Source organism: Rhinoraja longicauda, chromosome 36, assembly GCF_053455715.1.
Source record: "Rhinoraja longicauda isolate Sanriku21f chromosome 36, sRhiLon1.1, whole genome shotgun sequence".
NCBI lineage: Eukaryota > Metazoa > Chordata > Chondrichthyes > Rajiformes > Arhynchobatidae > Rhinoraja > Rhinoraja longicauda.
Window position 1 is genome coordinate 16,335,819 of NC_135988.1, and position 17,977 is coordinate 16,353,795.

General features: G+C 47.9%; 1 protein-coding gene across 1 annotated transcript in view; it reads right to left on the reverse strand.

The window, feature by feature from the left end:
* gfra2b (GDNF family receptor alpha 2b) overlaps positions 1-17,977 on the reverse strand; it is a 158,942-nt gene that overhangs the window by 120,351 nt on the left and 20,614 nt on the right. Inside the window, 1 exon segment of the mRNA XM_078429022.1 lies at positions 547-630. Coding sequence (XP_078285148.1) covers positions 547-630 — 84 coding nt within the window.

The following is a 17,977-nucleotide window of genomic DNA, read 5'->3' on the forward strand; positions in this document are numbered from 1 at the left end:
CCGGCAAACGGTCATCATAGGTTAACCTACTCATCCCTGGGATCATTCTTGTAAACCTCCTCTGGACCCTCTCCAGGGCCAGCACATCCTTCCTCAGATATGGTGCTCACAATTGCTCACAATACCAGACCAGCACCTTATATAGAGCCTCAGCATTACATCCCTGTTTTTGAATACAAGCCCTCTTGAAATAAATGCTACCATTGAGTTCGCTTTCTTTACTCCCGATCGCTGCTCTTGGAAGTCACCTGTAGTCCCACATTTTCAACAATCACAGTTGACTCCATTTCAAATATCCTACCTTCAGGTGCTGAGTTGCAAGAAGTATATTTTTGCATTCTGAAGAGGGCAAGTTCTATTTCTAAAACATGCAATTGCAAGGCTGTTTGTGAGACTTTAGAGTGAGATTTGGCCATTTAAGTTGAAATCTGTGGATCTTCGAACACATAAATATATTTTTCTGAAGATACCTATTCCTCAGAGAATCCCCTCTTTGGCAAGAGAAGGTGTTTCAAGAGAACATCAAAGAAAGCTTTTGTGTTTTACCTGAGCTGATGGCGGCAAGTCGGAAAATGTCAGAGAGGCGGGAGTTGACCAGTTCGTAGGGGGAGCTTTCATACAAGTCGTCTCCTGAAGCAAATGGAAAAAGACAAGGTGATTAGATGCATTGTCTGACTAAAGCTCTTCATTTCTGTTCCACTGATCTGTTTGGCTCTTGCTTAAGAAAAGTAAATTGACAATCTGAAGCACTTTCAGGCCACTTACGTTTGATGATGAGGCCCAGAATAAACCTCAGCTGCTTCATGCCCAAAATATACTTGAGCAATTGCAGCTGGAACTGACCTCATTCTTTGTAACCATCTGCGGCCAAGATACCCTTAGTCGCTGTTCTTGAACCGCAAGACCTGAGGCTGGAGGCTACTGCCCAAATTTAGGCCCAAGCCTTGCCCATAGAGTTGTTGAGCCAAACTGCACGGTCACAGGGCCAACCCATCCATGCACACCAAATTGGCTGACCAAACTATGCCCACTTGCCTCTCCCAAATCACTCCAAACCCTTCCCATCCATGTACCTTGAGCTTAGTTTCCTTTGGTTTAGCTTAGAGATACAGAACAGAAACAGGCCCTTCGGCCCATCGAGTCTGCGCCGACCAGCGATCCCTGCACACCGAGGCTATCCTACGCATATGAGGGCCAATTTACATTTATACCAAGGCAATTGCCCTACAAAACTGCATGTCTTTGGAGTGTGGGATGAAACCGGAGATCACGGGGAAAACCCATGCAGGTCACAGCAGGGAGAACAGTGGGATTAGTCTGCAATAGTGTGAATGGTCAGGCAGCATCTCTGGAGGACAAGGATATGAGATATTTCGAGACGGAATGCTTACAGAAGAGTAAGAAATTCTTGTTGAGAACGTGCAATGCTTTGGTGAGACTGTGCCTGGAGCAATGTGCCTTGTGCACGCTTATCTCAACGGTGGTGTTGTGCAGATTTGCTTGATTGATTCCTAAGAGGGGAAACATTCAAAGAGGAACGTTTAACTTTTGTCCATGCTTGCTGGAGTTTGGAAGAATGAGAGATGGTGTAATTGAGACGTGCAAGATTCTAAAGGGAATTGTCAGTGTAGATGTTTCCGATCTCTGGCTGAGCTGAAGAGAAATGTCTTTATTCGCAGAGTTGTGAAATGTAAGATTCTCTTCCTCAGACAACCATGGGTGCTGAGTCCTTGATTATTTTCAAAACTGTGGAGAATAGATTTGGGCATTAAATGATGGGGAGTGGAGGTGGCGTGGGATTAGTCGTGATCTCAGTGACTGATGGATCTGTCTCTGGGTTCACTGGGTCTCATATGTTCTTCAGTTTAATTTAGATTATTGCCTCGTGTGCCGAGGTACAGTGAAACGCTTTTGTTGGGCGCTATCCAGTCAGCAGAAAGACAGTACACGATTATAATCGAGCCATTTACAGTGTAGATTTTAGATTTAGAGATACAGCACAGAAACAGGCCCTTCGGCCCACCGGGTCCGCGCCGTCCAGCGATCCCCGCACACCAACACTATCCTACACACACTAGGGATAATTTTTACATTTGCCCAGCCAATTAACCTACATACCTGTACGTCTTTGGAGTGTGGGAGGAAACCGAAGATCTCGGAGAAAACCCACGCAGGTCACGGGGAGAACGTACAAACTCCGTCTCCCCGCGACCCGCGTGGGTTTTCTCCGGGATCTCTGGTTTCCTCCCACACTCCGCAAAAGGTACAGGTTTGTAGGTTAATTGGGTTGGTAAAAATGTAAATCGTCCCCAGTGTGTGTTGGTTAGCATTAGTGTACGGGGCCCGATGGTCAGCACGGTGTCGGAGGGCCGTAGGGCCTGTTTCCGCCTAGTATCTCTAAACTAAACTAAAGTTGACGTTTCAGGTCAGGACCCTTCTTCAGACTGTGAGTCAGGGGAGAGGGAAAGAGACATATGAAAAGATACATAGAACATATGATACCTTTTCATATCTCTGGATACCCTGTCTCCCCAAAGTCTGAAGGTGACAACTATTCCTTCTCTCCAGAGCTGCTGTCTGACCCACTGAGTTGCTCCAGCTTTTTGTATCTATCGTTGGTGTAAACCAACATCTGCAATTCCTTCCTACACACAGAGTAATCCAGATCAACCTTTCCATGAACAACTGCCAGCTCAGGGTGTGTTAATTCAGGATAGACACAAAAAGCTGGAGTAACTCAGCGGGACAGGCAGCATCTCTGTAGAAAAGGAATAGGTGGCGTTTCGGGTCGAGACCCTTCTTCAGACTGAGAGTCAGGGGACTGGGAAACGGGAGATATAGACGGTGATGTGGAGAGATATAGAACAAACGGATGAAAGAAATTCCAAAAAATTAATGAAGATAAAGGAAACAGGCCATTGTTAATTCAGGTCTGAAGAAGGGTCTCGACCCGAAACGTCACCCATTCTTTCTCTCCACAGATGCTGCCTGTCCCGCTGAGAAACTCCAGCGTTTAGTGTCCATCTATTGTTAATTCAGGGTTCGTCTATACTATCAGGATATTTTCTGTTGAATACATTGACACTGCTCAATATTGTTCTGGCTGACGTTTAGCTGAAGTGCATCTTTTGTATTGCAATATCTGTTTGAGTTACTGCTAAATATCAAAGGTATTGATCTGTCTCTGGAACTCATTGACATAAATCCAGGAGATTAAGTGTGCAACTGGCAAAAGCAATTCGTACAAAAGGAGACAGCCAGAAAAAAGAGAACACAAAGTGCTGGAGTAACTCAGCAGGTCAGGCAGTATCTCTGCCGCACTTTCTGTACGTACCTGGCCCACCCAACCACATGTATATTGTGCAATTGTTGGAGTTAGTTGTGCAGTTGTGGAACAATTGTTGCAGGCGGCACATTGGCGCAGCGCTAGAGTTGCTGCCTTGCAGCGCCAGAGACCCGGGTTCGATGCTGACCGCGGGTGCTGTCTGTACAGAGTTTGTACGTTCTCCCCATGGATTTTCTCCTGGTTTCCTCTCACACTCCAAAGACGTACAGGTTTGTGGGCTAATTGGCTTGGTAAAACTGTAAATTGTCCCTAGTGTGTGCGTAGGTTGGCGTTAGTGTACGGGGATCGCTGGTCGGCGTGGACTCGGTGGGCCGAAGGGCCTGTGTGTCCGAGCTTCACCTCTAAACTAAACTAAAGATGGCAATGGAGTGTCTGGTCCCATTCGCCTGCATGTGGCCCATAAATTACTTTTCCCAAGAACAAATTCAAGAAAGAATGTTGACGTACATGATCTGAAGTAACATCAGGGCCTCCTGCCTGTAAACCATCTTTCTCATTAGACAGCAGAACACATAATCAATGCTAATAAAACACACCAAAGATGATAAAGTCGAGATGAATCATTGCAACTCTATGATAATACCAGTGGAATTAAAAAATAAAAATCAATAATGAATGATTTAATTACCCAAATCCTTCAAGGCCTTGCACACTTTAGCTCTTAATGCTTTCCCTCTTTAAAATCCAATAACAGAGGGCAGCAGTAATGCTGAAATAAAGTTTGTTGCAATATCTCATCTCCAGCGTTTGTCCAAACATCTGCCTATCAAAACCCCCCTCGCCTGTGTTCACCCATGACCTGCCAAGCTTTGTCCTGCCTCTCCTCCCGCTACAATCAGTCCGAAGAAGGGTCCCAACCCAAAACGTCACCTTTCCATGTTCTCCGGAGATGCTGCCTGACCCGCGGAGTTACTCCAGCAAGTTGTGCCTTCTTTTTGTACACCAGCATCTGCACTTCCTTGTTTCTGCACAACTTAAATTCGGTTCATACGACATATTGGGCATAAAATCTCAGGCTCAGTTGCAAATCTAGTCGCAATTTTAAGGCGGTACAGTGGCGCAGCGGTAAAGTTGCTGCCCCGCAGCGCCAGGGACCCGGGTTCGGTCCTGACAATGGGCGCTGTTTGCACGGAGTTTGCACCTTCTCCCTATGACCGCTTGGGTTTTCTCCGGGTGCTCCGGTTTCCTCCCACATTCCAAAGACGTGCAGGTTTGTAGGTTATTAATTGGCTTCTGTAAATTGTCCCTGGTTTAGATTATTATTTTTTTAGATTTAGAGATACAGCGCAGAAACAGGCCCTTCGGCCCACCGGGTCCGTGCCGCCCAGCGATCCCCGCACACTAACACTATCCTACACACACTAGGGACAATGTTTACATTTGCCCAGCCAATTAACCTACACACCTGTACGTCTTTGGAGTGCGGGAGGAAACCGAAGATCTCGGAGAAAACCCATGCAGGTCACGGGGAGAACGTACAAACTCCGTACAGTACAGCACCTGTAGTCAGGATCGAACCTGAGTCTCCGGCGCTGCATTCGCTGTAAGGCAGCAACTCTACCGTGCCTGGTGTGTAGGAGAGAACACATTTATGCGGGGCATTGCTGGTTGGCACAGACTCGGTGGGCTGAAGGACTGTTTCCACGCTGTACTTTTAAATTTAAAAAAAAACGTGAACCATAGATAATTTCCAGTGAGGCAACGCAGACCATTGAGTCGATGCTGGTCTGGAGAAAATGACCATGATCCTATTGGAAAGTTTTTAAGAAGCTTCGTGGTTCAGGAATGTGCCACACGAAGTGAGTGAGAATAGGTCTGAATCCCTAATATTGGCTAGGAACTCCCATCCAGCACGATGGCTCAGTGGTCGAGTTGTTGCCTTTGAAGCTGCTGCAAGCCAGATTTTCATTTCAAACTCCGTGCAGACAGCGCCCATTGTCAGGACTGAACCCAGGTCTCTGGCGCTGCCGGGCAGCAACTTTACCGCTGCCCCACTGTACCGCCCTATAACTGAGACTAGATTCTTGCTACTGAGGGCATGCAGCGTAGGTTCACTAGGTTAGTTCCCGGAATGGCGGGACTATCATATGTTGAAAGACTGGAGTGACTAGGCTTGTATACACTGGAATTTAGAAGGATGAGAGGGGATCTTATCGAAACGTATAAGATTATTAAGGGGTTGGACACGTTAGAGGCAGGAAACATGTTCCCAATGTTGGGGGAGTCCAGAACCAGGGGCCACACGGTTTAAGAATAAGGGGTAGGCCATTTAGAACTGAGATGAGGAAAAACTTTTTCAGTCAGAGAGTTGTGAATCTGTGGAATTCTCTGCCTCAGAAGGCAGTGGAGGCCAATTCTCTGAATGCATTCAAGAGAGAGCTGGATAGAGCTCTTAAGGATAGCGGGGTCAGGGGGTATGGGGAGAAGGCAGGAACGGGGTACTGATTGAGAATGATCAGCCATGATCACATTGAATGGCGGTGCTGGCTCGAAGGGCCGAATGGCCTCCTCCTGCACCTATTGTCTATTGTCTATTCATTTGATCCCAGGGAAATGACAATAAACTCAACTCCACTTGACTAGTCCAGGCAGCCCAGAGGCAAAAAGCTGGAGTAACTCAGCGGGACAGTGGCGCAGTGGTAGAGTTGCCGCCATACAGCGAATGCAGCGCCGGAGACCCGGGTTCCATCCCGACCACGGGTGCTGTCTGTACGGAGTTTGTTCCTTCTCCCCGTGACCTGCGTGGGTTTTCTCCCAGATCCTTGGTTTCCTCCCACACTCCAAAGACGTACAGATGCTAATTTGCTTGGTAAATGTAAAAATTGTCCCTAGTGTGTGTGTGTGTGTAGGATAGTGTTAATATGCGTGGATCGCTGGTCGGCGCGGACCCAGAGGGCCGAAGGGCCTGTTTCCGCGCTGTATCTCTACACTAAACTATAAGACAGGCAGCATCTCTGGAGAGAAGGAATGGGTGACGTTTCGGGCTGAGGTACTCCAGCATTTTGGGTCTATCTTTGGTTTAAACCAGTGTCTGCAGTTCCTTCCTACACTGGACACAGCAGCCTGTTTGATCGGTTACCCCCACCCCCCCGTCCACTCTCTTTCGCCACCCCATCACTGACTCTCAGTCTCACCATCTCCTGTACAATTCACTAAACGGTGTAGGAAAAAAACTGCAGATGCTGGTTAAAATCGAAGGTAGACACACAATGCTGGAGTAACTCAGCGGGTCATGCAGCATCTCGGGAGAGAAGGAATGGGTGACGTTTCGGGTCTGGACCCCAAACGTCACCCATTCCTGCTCTCCCGAGATGCTGCATGACCCAATTCACTGCTCTGTTGTGACTACGCCATTGAGTATTGCCAGGAGACACCGTGCATCCCAATACACTTGGTGCAGCAGAATGCTGAGGTGGCCAATGTGACTATAATTGCTCACTAAGCTTATCTGATTCAGTGATTTTAATGCAGTCTTTAACCTGTTTAAGATGCGATGGAATGAAATTGTCCCAAGTCTAATCACATTTCGGGCATATCTACAATGCTAACAACTACAGGGTATTTTCTGTGTATAAGAAGTCACAGTGGTGAAAGTATCACATCCAGAATGGAGGGATGTGAATCACGTGCGGGCAGATGGGGTCAGTTTCGCTCAGTCCGCCTTAACCAACCTGATCTCCCGGTGGCTGAGCACTTCAGCTCCCCCTCCCACTCCCAGTCTGACCTTTCTGTCATGGGCCTCCTCCAGTGCCATAGTGAGGCCCACCGGAAATTGGAGGAACAGCACCTCATATTTCGCTTGGGCAGCTTGCAGCCCAGCGGCATGAACATTGACTTCTCTAACTTTAGATTGTCCCTCTCTTCCCCTCCCCCTTCCCAGTTACCCCACTGTCTTCCTGTCTCCACCTATATCCTTTCTTTGTCCCGCCACCACTGACATCAGTCTGACGAAGGGTCTCGACCCGAAACGTCACCCATTCCCTCTCTCCTAGATGCTGCCTGACCTGCTGAGTTACTCCAGCATTTTGTGATACCATGATTTAATGCACGATTCATTTAAACATGTGCTTCAGGTGCTTAATACTACGGGAGTCAGGGGTTATGGGGAGAAAGCAGGAGAATGGGATTAGGAGGGAGAGATAGATCAGCCATGCGTGAATGGCGGAGTAGACTAGTTGGGCCAAATAGCTCAGTTCTGCTCCTGTCTCTTCTGACCTGATTCTCATTTCATTCACTGCCACTGTGCAAATATTGGAAAGGGAATCATCTACTTTGGTGGATTGAAGAGGCTCCCAATGGATGAGGGAGGTGTCGGCAGTGGGGGAAATCAATGTGGAGAAAACGTCATCATCAAATGATTTCCACAGTCCCTCCTGGAAAATAAACCCAGCGATATTCACTGAAGATTTTTAATCATGATGTGTGTGTTCTGACTGCACTGCTGGCTCATCAGTGAACCTCCGTATCAGGCTCGGCGCTGGTGGAGATTTTTAGTTGAGTTTAGTTTAGTTTGGAGATACAGCGCGGAAACAGGCCCTTCGGCCCAACGAGTCCTCGCTGACCCGTGATCCCCGCACACTGATGATGCAACACGATAAGATAAAATTTATTTATCCCAGGAGGGAAATTGATCTGCCAACAGGCACAAAGCACAACAAGATACATGAAACGTGAAATTAAAGAGAGGAATGGAAAGGATTGGAAATGTGCAAAGATTTGGGAGGTGGGGGGGGGGGGGGGGGGAGGGTGGGGGGGGGGGGAGGGTGGGGGGGCGGGGGGGTGGGGGTCATCAGTCTACCCCACGACAGAAGGGGGAGGAGTTTGTACAGTTTGATTGCCACAGCCACACCATCCCACACACACAACTAGGGACAATTTACAATGTTACCAAGCCAATTAACCTACACACCTGTACGTCTTTGGAGTGTGGGAGAAAAACCAGACCCTTCTACAGACAGTCCGAAGAAGGGTCCTGACCTGAAACGTCACCTATCCATGTTCTCCAGGGATGCTGCCTGACCCGCTGAGTTACTCCAGCACTTTTTTTTTGTATACCAGCATCTGCAGTTCATTGTGTTTCTTGCTTTCCTCCCACATCCGAAAGACATGCGGGTCAGTGGTTTAATTGGCTACTATAAGTTGCCTCTAGTATGTGGGTAGGGGGTAGAATCTGGGGGAGGGGGGGAGTTGATGAGAATAACAAGAATGGGATGAATGTAAGTTGAGCACAAATGGGAAGTTGATGGTCAGTCTGGACTCAATGGACCATGGGATCTGTTTCCAAGCTGTCTGTCTCCATCTCTATAACTCAGCCTCATACAGTAATGGCCCCTTGTGTTGACCTTCAATAATGCTGCGCTCCCTCAATACCACGTTCATATTAGGTACACAACAATAAGAAATAATCATCTCAGAGGCATCTCTCCCTCAGAAACCAACATGCCAACAAAGCCTCCCTCTGCACTGCCCTCTTATGTCTACCTCAGCAGTGCAACCCGTCACCGTCAGTGCCCTTGGCTTCTCAACTTACAATCAGACAGCACCTAATTAATGTTATACTGTCCTTTCTGTCCTGGGCCTCCTCCACTTAGGGTCGCCAACTGTCCCGTACAAGGGACAATAATTGATTAGTGCGGGTGTCAGAGGACTTGGGGAGAAGGCAGGAGAATGGGGTTAGGAGGGAGAGATAGATCAGCCATGATTGAATGGCGGAGAAGACTTGATGGGCCGAATGGCCTAATTCTACTCCTATTCCTTATGTGACCTTATAATAAACCTAAACCTAGACCTAAATGCGTGAATATTTTCTAAAAGCCGAGTCTGAAGCCCCCTGATATCTTAATTAATTTGGTGTCCTGTTTAGTGACCTGTGGTACATTGCTCATTGAGTAATGCCCTCTAGAGTTAAACTATAACTAGGCAACACCTCCTCAGTCTAGTGTTCGAGTGTGAATTTACCTCCACACAGTACTCCCTATGCACTGCCCTCATGTGTTCGCAGGACAAAGTGCTTGAGACAAGAGTGGCACACACTCAGCCACCCACATATCAATGGAACATTTCCAACTAATTATTAACAAACTATGCCCGGCAGGATATTGAACTAATAATTTGCAATGATTTGTATTATGCAGTAAGGCTCTCCTGATACCAACATAAGCATTGCTTATCTGCATAATCTGATTATAATCACCACAGAATTACATTCTCACCACCCTATATTGTTCATTACCACCTAATTTGATCGACCAAAGCCAAATGCAATCAACTTAAAGGAACTTTAAGCCAGGGGTTCATTTTCTGTCTGAAGAAGTGTCCCGACCCGAAACGTCACCCATTCCTTCCCTCCAGAGTTGCTGCCTGTTCCGCTGAGTTACTCCAGCATTTTGTGTCTGTCTTTGTTTAAACCAGCATCTGCAGTTCCTTCATGCACATAATTTTCAGCATCTCCTTCGACTGATTATAAATACTTTGTTACATCCTACACAAAAAAGTTTTGTTTTACGTGCTATCCAAACAGATCTGTTGTACGATACAGACAGTACCTCATTGCAATAAAAATAAATGGCGCCTGCCATTGGTGGAGCGGGAGCACGTGGCCGCTGGCTGGGTGAGGTCACGTGGGGCGGTGACGTTAACTTTTGTCCCTTATTCGGGAGTGAGGAAGTTGGCAACCCTACTAATACGGGACAATGTCGGTCCCGTACGGGACAAACTAATTTCGCCCAGAATACGGGATGTCCCGGCTAATATGGGACAGTTGGCAACCTTACATCCAGCTGAAGTCATAACTCATTGGCGTGTGTAGATCAAAGAAAGGAAACGTTTCCACGGCTTGCTACTGTTCATGATTAGAATAATTTGCCACTGTAAGATGCCCAAGATTTGGTTGAGTACGAGTGGGAAAACCAATACGTATCAGAAGATACAAAATGCTGGAGTAACTCAGCGGGACAGGCAGCATCTCTTGAGAGAAGGAATGGGTGACGTTTCGGGTCGAGACCCTTCCTAGTGTCAATGGATATAGGTTACAGGGACATCATAGTCATAGGATCATACAGCGTGGAAACAGGCCCTTTGGCCCAATTTCTCAACAGGTCCTAAACTGGTTGTTGATGGATTTACACTGGCCAGAAGGAGGAAACATATTACCCACCTGACCCAAGACCCAAGTCAAAGGTAGACACAAAGTGCTGGAGTAACTCAGCGGGTCAGGCAGTATCTCTGCCCCACTTTCTGTACGTACCTGGCCCACCCAACCACATGTATATTGTGCAATTGTTGGAGTTAGTTGTGCAGTTGTGGAACAATTGTTGCAGGCGGCACATTGGCGCAGCGCTAGAGTTGCTGCCTTGCAGCGCCAGAGACCCGGGTTCGATGCTGACCGCGGGTGCTGTCTGTACAGAGTTTGTACGTTCTCCCCGTGGGTTTTCTCCTGGTTTCCTCCCACACTCCAAAGACGTACAGGTTTGTGGGCTAATTGGCTTGGTAAAACTGTAAATTGTCCCTAGTGTGTGCGTAGGTTGGCGTTAGTGTGCGGGGATCGCTGGTCGGCGTGGACTCGGTGGGCCGAAGGGCCTGTGTGTCCGAGCTTCACCTCTAAACTAAACTAAAGATGGCAATGGAGTGTCTGGTCCCATTCGCCCGCATTTGGCCCATAAATTACTTTTCCCAAGAACAAATTCAAGAAAGAATGGACGACGTTTCAGGTCAAGACCCTTCTTCAGATTCTGAAGAAGTCTGACGAAGGGTCTCGACCCGAAACGTCACCCATTCCTTCTCTCCCGAGGCACTGCCTGACCCGTTGGGTTACTCCAGCATCTTGTGTCTACCTTCGATTTAAACCAGCATCTGCAGTTTTTCTCCTACCGAGACCCAGTCAACACATGTCCAGCTGCAAGGGTCAGTGAGAAGGAACATGGCGGCCAAATGGGCAAACAACTGGTTCAAAGCCACATCCTGCCCAATTTTGATGGAATTTCACTGCTGAATGTACAATTCTAGATTTTCATTTCAACGACCTGCAATGGTTGTCAGACGGGTCCAACTAATTACCTACTGGATTCTGCAGTCATGGCAAGAAGAAAATTCTTATTTTGCATTAAGCTTTGATAAATGCTTCTCCAAACTGTTTTATGCTTTGGCTTAGCTAATTACAATGCATTAATAAAAGCTGAATTACAGATTCTCTTTAAATGCAATAAACTACAAGGATTTAAGTAGTACACAACCTACAAATTAATTGTCCTACAACTGAATTAAACTTAAGCAAAACATTTACATTTCCCTAATTATATTTCAGCCCTGAATAATAGTTGTTGTTTTGGAATTAGAATTGTCCATCTTATCTCTGTTGGAGGAAGTGGGAGTTGGGATTGGACCTGATGTTTAACCTTAGTAAAGGTTAAAGTGATGTTTAACCTTAGGTTAGTTTAGTTTAGTTTAGAGATACAGCGTGGAAACTGGCCCTTCGGCCCATCGAATGCGCGCCGGCCATCAATCGCCGCACAATAGCACTATCCTACACACACTAAGCACAATTTATAATTTTACCAAAGCCAATTAGCCTACAACCCTGACGTCTTTGGAGTGTGGGAGGAAACCGGAGCACCCGGAGAAGGCCCACGCAGGTCACGGGGAGACCGTACAAACTCCGTACAGACAGCACCCGAGGTCTGGATCGAACCCTGGTCTCTGGTGCTGTTCTGCTTGGATTATTCAAGGCTAGTGGGTTAGATACTGGTATCCAGCCAGTGCTAACAGAGTGCTTAGGAAGGAACTGCAGATGCTGGTTTACACGGAAGATGGACACAAAATGCTGGAGTAACCCAGCAAGGCTGAGGAAAGCTTCCTCCATTGCTGGGGCAGCATCCCTGGTGAGAAGAAATGGGTGACTTTTCGGGTAAAAGGCATAGATAAGGTAGACAGTCAGAACCTCGTCCCAGAATGGGGGGGAAAAATCAAAGACTGGTGGGCATAGCTTTAAGATGAGAAGGGCAGAGTTCAAAGGAGATGTGCCAGACAGGGTTTTACACAGAGGGTGGTGGGTGGATGGAACAGACTGGCAGGGATAGTGGCACTTTTGGATATGCACATGGATATGCAGGGAATGGAGGGTTATGGGTTATCAAGTCAAGTCAAGTCAAGTTTATTTGTCACATACACATACACGATGTGCAGTGAAATGAAAGTGGCAATGCCTGCGGATTGTGCAAAAAAAGAATTACAATTACAGCATATAAATTAAAGTTAATACAGAAAAGAAAAAATGTAGTCCCTGGAGTTATAATAGTTAACAGTCCTGATGGCTGTGGGAAGAAATTCCGTCTCATCCTCTCCGTTTTCACAGCATCATGTGTAGATTATGTGTAGATAGATAAGTGATATGATACGATACGATAGAACCTTATTTATCCCAGGAGGGAAATTGATCAGCCAACAGTCATAAAACACAAAATACATGAAACATGAACTTAACGAGTGGAAAGGATTGGGGACATGCAAAGAAGGAGGGGGGGGGGGGGGGGTGATGGTCTTGGCATCATCTTCATCACAAGATGAAGACCCGCACGATGGCACTATCCTACACACACTAGGGACAATTTATCATTTTACCAAAGCCAATTAGCCTACAACCCTGTACGTCTTTGGAGTGTGGGAGGAAACCGGAGCACCTGGAGAAAGCCCACGCATGTCGGGGGGAGAACGTACAAACTCCGAGGTCTGGATCGAACCCGGGTCTCTGGCACCGTTCTGCTTGGAACATTCAAGGCAGCTACCACGAGTACATTTTTGTCCCAGCCCGAGGGTAAACACCAGTCCTTCCTGTATCACTTCCTCGCTTCTCACCGTCCCCACGCCATCCAGGGGAAGGAGCGATCACCTCGTGCTTATTCACGTGTCCTCACAGAGAGAGAGAGAGAAACTTCACGCCATCACCCCACTCAGTACCCGACACGACCCTCAAACCTCTGGCTGGCCGCATCTCAATCCACTGCCTTTATTTCCAACAGGGTCCTTAAAGCACCTGTACTTGGTTGCGATACAAAGCAAAACGGAGACTTCCAAAAGCATTCCAACTCTGGAGCCGCACACCAGATCACAAGCAACTCGAACCGCTCAACATCCTGACAAGAGCTCGTCGACACACTCAATAAAACAACGTTTCTGTCTGCCACTCTTGCCGTTCAATCTCCCACAGAGACAGTGTACGGAGGAACTGCAGATGCTGGTTTACACCAAAGTTAGGCACAAAATGCTGGAGTAACTCAGTGGGACAGGCAGCATCTCTGGATGGAAGGTATGGGTGATGATACTTCAGCCGGAGTCTGAAGTAGGGTCTAGACCCGAAACATCACCCATTCCTTCTATAAGGTCATAAGGAATAGGAGTAGAATCAGGCCATTCGGCCCATCAAGTCTACTCCTCCATTCAATCATGGCTGATCTATCTCTCCCTCCTAACCCCATTCTCCTGCCTTCTCCCCATAACCTCTGACACCCATCAAGAATCTTTCTATTTCTGCAACCGTCTGTGGCAAGGATTTCCACAGATTCACCACCCGCTGACTGAAGAAATTTCTCCTCATCTCCTTCCTAAAAGAAGGTCCTTTAATTCTGAGGCCGTGAACTCTAGTCCTTGACTCTCCCACTGGTGGAAACATCCACTCCATCCAAGCCTTTCATGATTCTGCATGGTACAATGTATCCAGAGATGCAGCCTGTCCTGTTGAGTTAATCCAGCATTCTGTGTCTATCTCCCAAGGAGATTGTCTACTTACAGCATTTGGGGAATCGTTGATGAGACAATAGACAATATACAATAGGTGCAGGGGTAGGCCATTCGGCCCTTCGAGCCAGCACCGCCATTCAATGTGATCATGGCTGATCATTTTTCTCAATCAGTGCCCCGTTCCTGCCTTCTCCCCATACCCCCTGACTCCTCTATCCTTAAGAGCACTATCAAGCTCTCTCCAGAAACACTTTGCATTGAGCTATTAATTTAACATGCTGAAATAATCTGCCTTTTCCCATTCGCTGTTAATATATGCAAGTCTGGCTGATATTTTGCAAATTAATATGACATTGTAATGGATGGACCACCTTACAAATGTATGTAAAAAGCTACACAAGTGATCTGCTTCAGTACATGTGCGAGCATCACATTTAATTCATGATCTTTTTGACGCTAAATGTATTCTCTGGCCCTAATCAGGGATTGCTGTATTGAGAGACTTTTAGACTTTAGAGATACAGCGTGGAAACTGGCCCTTCGGCCCACAGAGTCCGTGCTAACCAGAGATCACCCCATACACTAACATTGTCCTAAACACCAGGGACAATTTACAATTTTGCAGCAGCCACAAACCTGTACGTCCTTGGAGGTGGGAGGAAACCAGAGCACCTGGAGTAAACACGCGTGGTGTGTGAAATCATGAGGGGAATAGATCAGGTAAATCTCTTGCCCAGAGCAGGTGAATCGAGGAACCGAGGGTAAGGGTTTAAGGTGAAGGGGAAAAGCTTTTTAATAGGAATTTGAGGGGTAACTTTTTCACACAAAGGGTGGTGGGTGTATGGAATGAGCTGCCAGAGGTGGTAGTTGAGGCTGGGACTATCCCAATGTTTAAGAAACAGTTAGACAGGTACGTGGGTAGGTAGGACAGGTTTGGAGGGATATGGACAAAATAAGGGCAGGTGAGACCAGTGTGGCTGGGGAATGTTGGCCGGCGTGGGCAAGTTGGGCCGAAGGGCCTGTTTCCACACTGTATCGCTCTATGACTTGATGGTCGCAAGGAGAGCATACAAACTCCGTACAGGCGGCACCCTCAGTCAGGATGAGTGGTGCCAACTATCTCACGCCCAAATAAGGGACGAGGTGACGTCACCACCCCGCGCCCCACGTGACCTCACCCAGCCAGTGGCCACGTAGCTCCCACTACACCAATGGCGGCCGCGCGGGCCGGGAGGCGGGTTGCCCGGTTTCTTAGGAAGGCCCGGGCAACCTCCGTAAGGCGGTGCCCGGGCCTCCGGACCTAGGCTGACCGGACCTACACTGTCCGAACATACACTGCCCGGGCCTACAGCATCCAGGCCTGTAGTGTCCCCATGGCCTAATACGGGACAAGGGCAGTCCCGTACGGGACAAACCAATTTAGCCCAAAATACGGGACGTCCCGGCTAATACGGGACAGTTGGCAACCCTAGTCAGGATCAAACCCAGGTCTCTCGTGCAGAGGAAGGGGAGAGCCGAGGGAGGAGAGAGGCCCAAAGACAGCCGCTGATCTTCTAATGAACACTCCAGCATTCAGCATCCTGACTGGCGTACAAATCATTTGTGGCGTTGCGGTTATTGAAAATGACCAATTAGTCTAACACTCCTCTGACCACAACGAGCAAGAGAACCAGAGCAGAGAACTAACAAAAATTAATTTGCCTTCTCAAACACCAGCTAATAATCAACTAAATATAAAGCAAATATCCTTAAGGGGTTGTTCATCCAGGAAGCTTGTGAATGAATGCCTGATCCAATATTTATATTTAATACAGCCGAAAGCCTTCTATCTGCTCTGCAGAAATCAATTGGTTTAATTATTTATTTCCACTTCCAAGCCCGAGTCAGAGGTGGTTAATTCCTTCACGTTAGTTAACGGGCTGTGCAATAGAGCAAACATTGAGAGATAGAGATTTGCTTGCTCAAGACTTTGATGAATAAAGACAGTTGGATGGATGCCAATGATCAGAACACAAATAGAATATTCAGCCGCTCAAGCCCTTTAGAGCCATAGAGTCATACAGCGCAGAAAGAGGCCCTTCGGCCCAAATCATCCATGCTGACCAAGTTACCTGCCTAACCTAGCCCCATTTGCCTGCATTGGCCCATGTCTCTTTCTACCTTTCCCATCTACGTACCTGTCCCAATGTCTTTTGAGCAAACTAATTGTACCTCAGTTTAGTTTATTACCACGTGTACCGACGTACAGTTGCGTGTTATCCACTCAGCGGAAAGACAATACGTAATGACAATCGAGCCATTTTCAGTGTATAGATACATGATAAGGGAATAACGTTTGGTGCAAGGTAAAGCCAGCAAAGTCCGGTCAAAGATAGTCTGAGGGTCACCAAAGAGGTAGATAGTAGTTCAGCTCTGCTCTCTGGTTGTTCTAGGATGGTTCAGTTGCCTGATAACACCAGCCTCTCCCACTTTCTCTGGTAGCTCGTTCCTAGGGTTGCCAACTTCCTCACTCCCAAATACGGGACAAAGGGTGAAGTCACCGCCCCGCGCCCCACGTGACCTCACCCAGCCAGCGGCCACGTGCAGCCACCATTGGTGGAGCGGGAGCACGTGGCCGCTGGCTGGGTGAGGTCACGTGGGGCGCGCGGGGCGGTGATGTCACCCTTTGTCCCTTATTTGGGAGCGAGAAAGTTGGCAACCCTACTAATACGGGACAAGGGCGGTCCCGTACGGGACAAACCAATTTAGCCCAAAATACGGGATGTCCCGGCTAATACGGGACCGTTGGCAAACCTACTACTTCCATATACCCACCACCCTCTGAGTGGTAAAGTAGCCCCTCTGGGTCCCATCTAATTCAAGGGAGACTGTTGAAAATTGCATTGATATAGACTTAATTTGGGGTGTCTTGCACCTGCATGAATAAGGAGAAGGTAAACTCAGTGGAGATGAGTGGAGATGTTGTCTCACTGGCACCGGGCGTTGGGTCGGTGATACCTGTACTCCAGGTAAGGCTGAGGTCCACCCACCGAACATTTCCCACCACTCCCCCCCCCCTCTCCCTTGCCGCCCAGCTACGAGCAACAGCGTGGCACATTGCCTTGATTCACCTGACGGGCTACGAGGATGTTGTCAGGACTAGAGGGTGTGAGCTACAGGGAGTGGTTGAGTAGGCTGGGATCCTATTCCTTGGAGAACAGGAGGATGAGGGGAGATCTTATAGAGGTGTATAAAATCATGAGAGGAATAGATCGGGTAGATGCACAGGGCCTCTTGCCCAGAGTAGGTGAATCGAGGACCAGAGGACATTGGTTTACGGTGAAGGGGGAAAGATTTAATAGGAATCTGAGGGGTAACTTTTTCCACACAAAGGGTGGTGGGTGTATGGAACGAGCTGCCAGGGGAGGTAGTTGAGGCTGGGACTATCCCAACATTTAAGAAACAGTTAGACAGGTACATGGATGGGACATGTTTGGAGGGATATGGACCAAGCGTGGGCAGGTGGGACTAGTGTAGCTGGGACATGTTGGCCAGCGTGGGCAAGTTGGGCCAAAGGCCTTGTTTCCACGCTGTTGGGGGAGTCCAGAACAAGGGGCTACAGTTTAAGAATATGGGGTAGGCCATTTAGAACGGAGATGAGGAAGAACTTTTTCAGTCAGAGAGTGGTGAAGGTGTGGAATTCTCTGCCTCAGAAGGCAGTGGAGGCCAGTTCGTTGGATGCTTTCAAGAGAGAGCTGGATAGAGCTCTTAGGATAGCGGAGTGAGGGGGTATGGGGAGAAGGCAGGAACGGGGTACTGATTGAGAGTGATCAGCCATGATTGCATTGAATGGCGTTGCTGGCTCGAAGGGCTGAATGGCCTACTCCTGCACCTATTGTCTATTGTATCATTCTATGACTC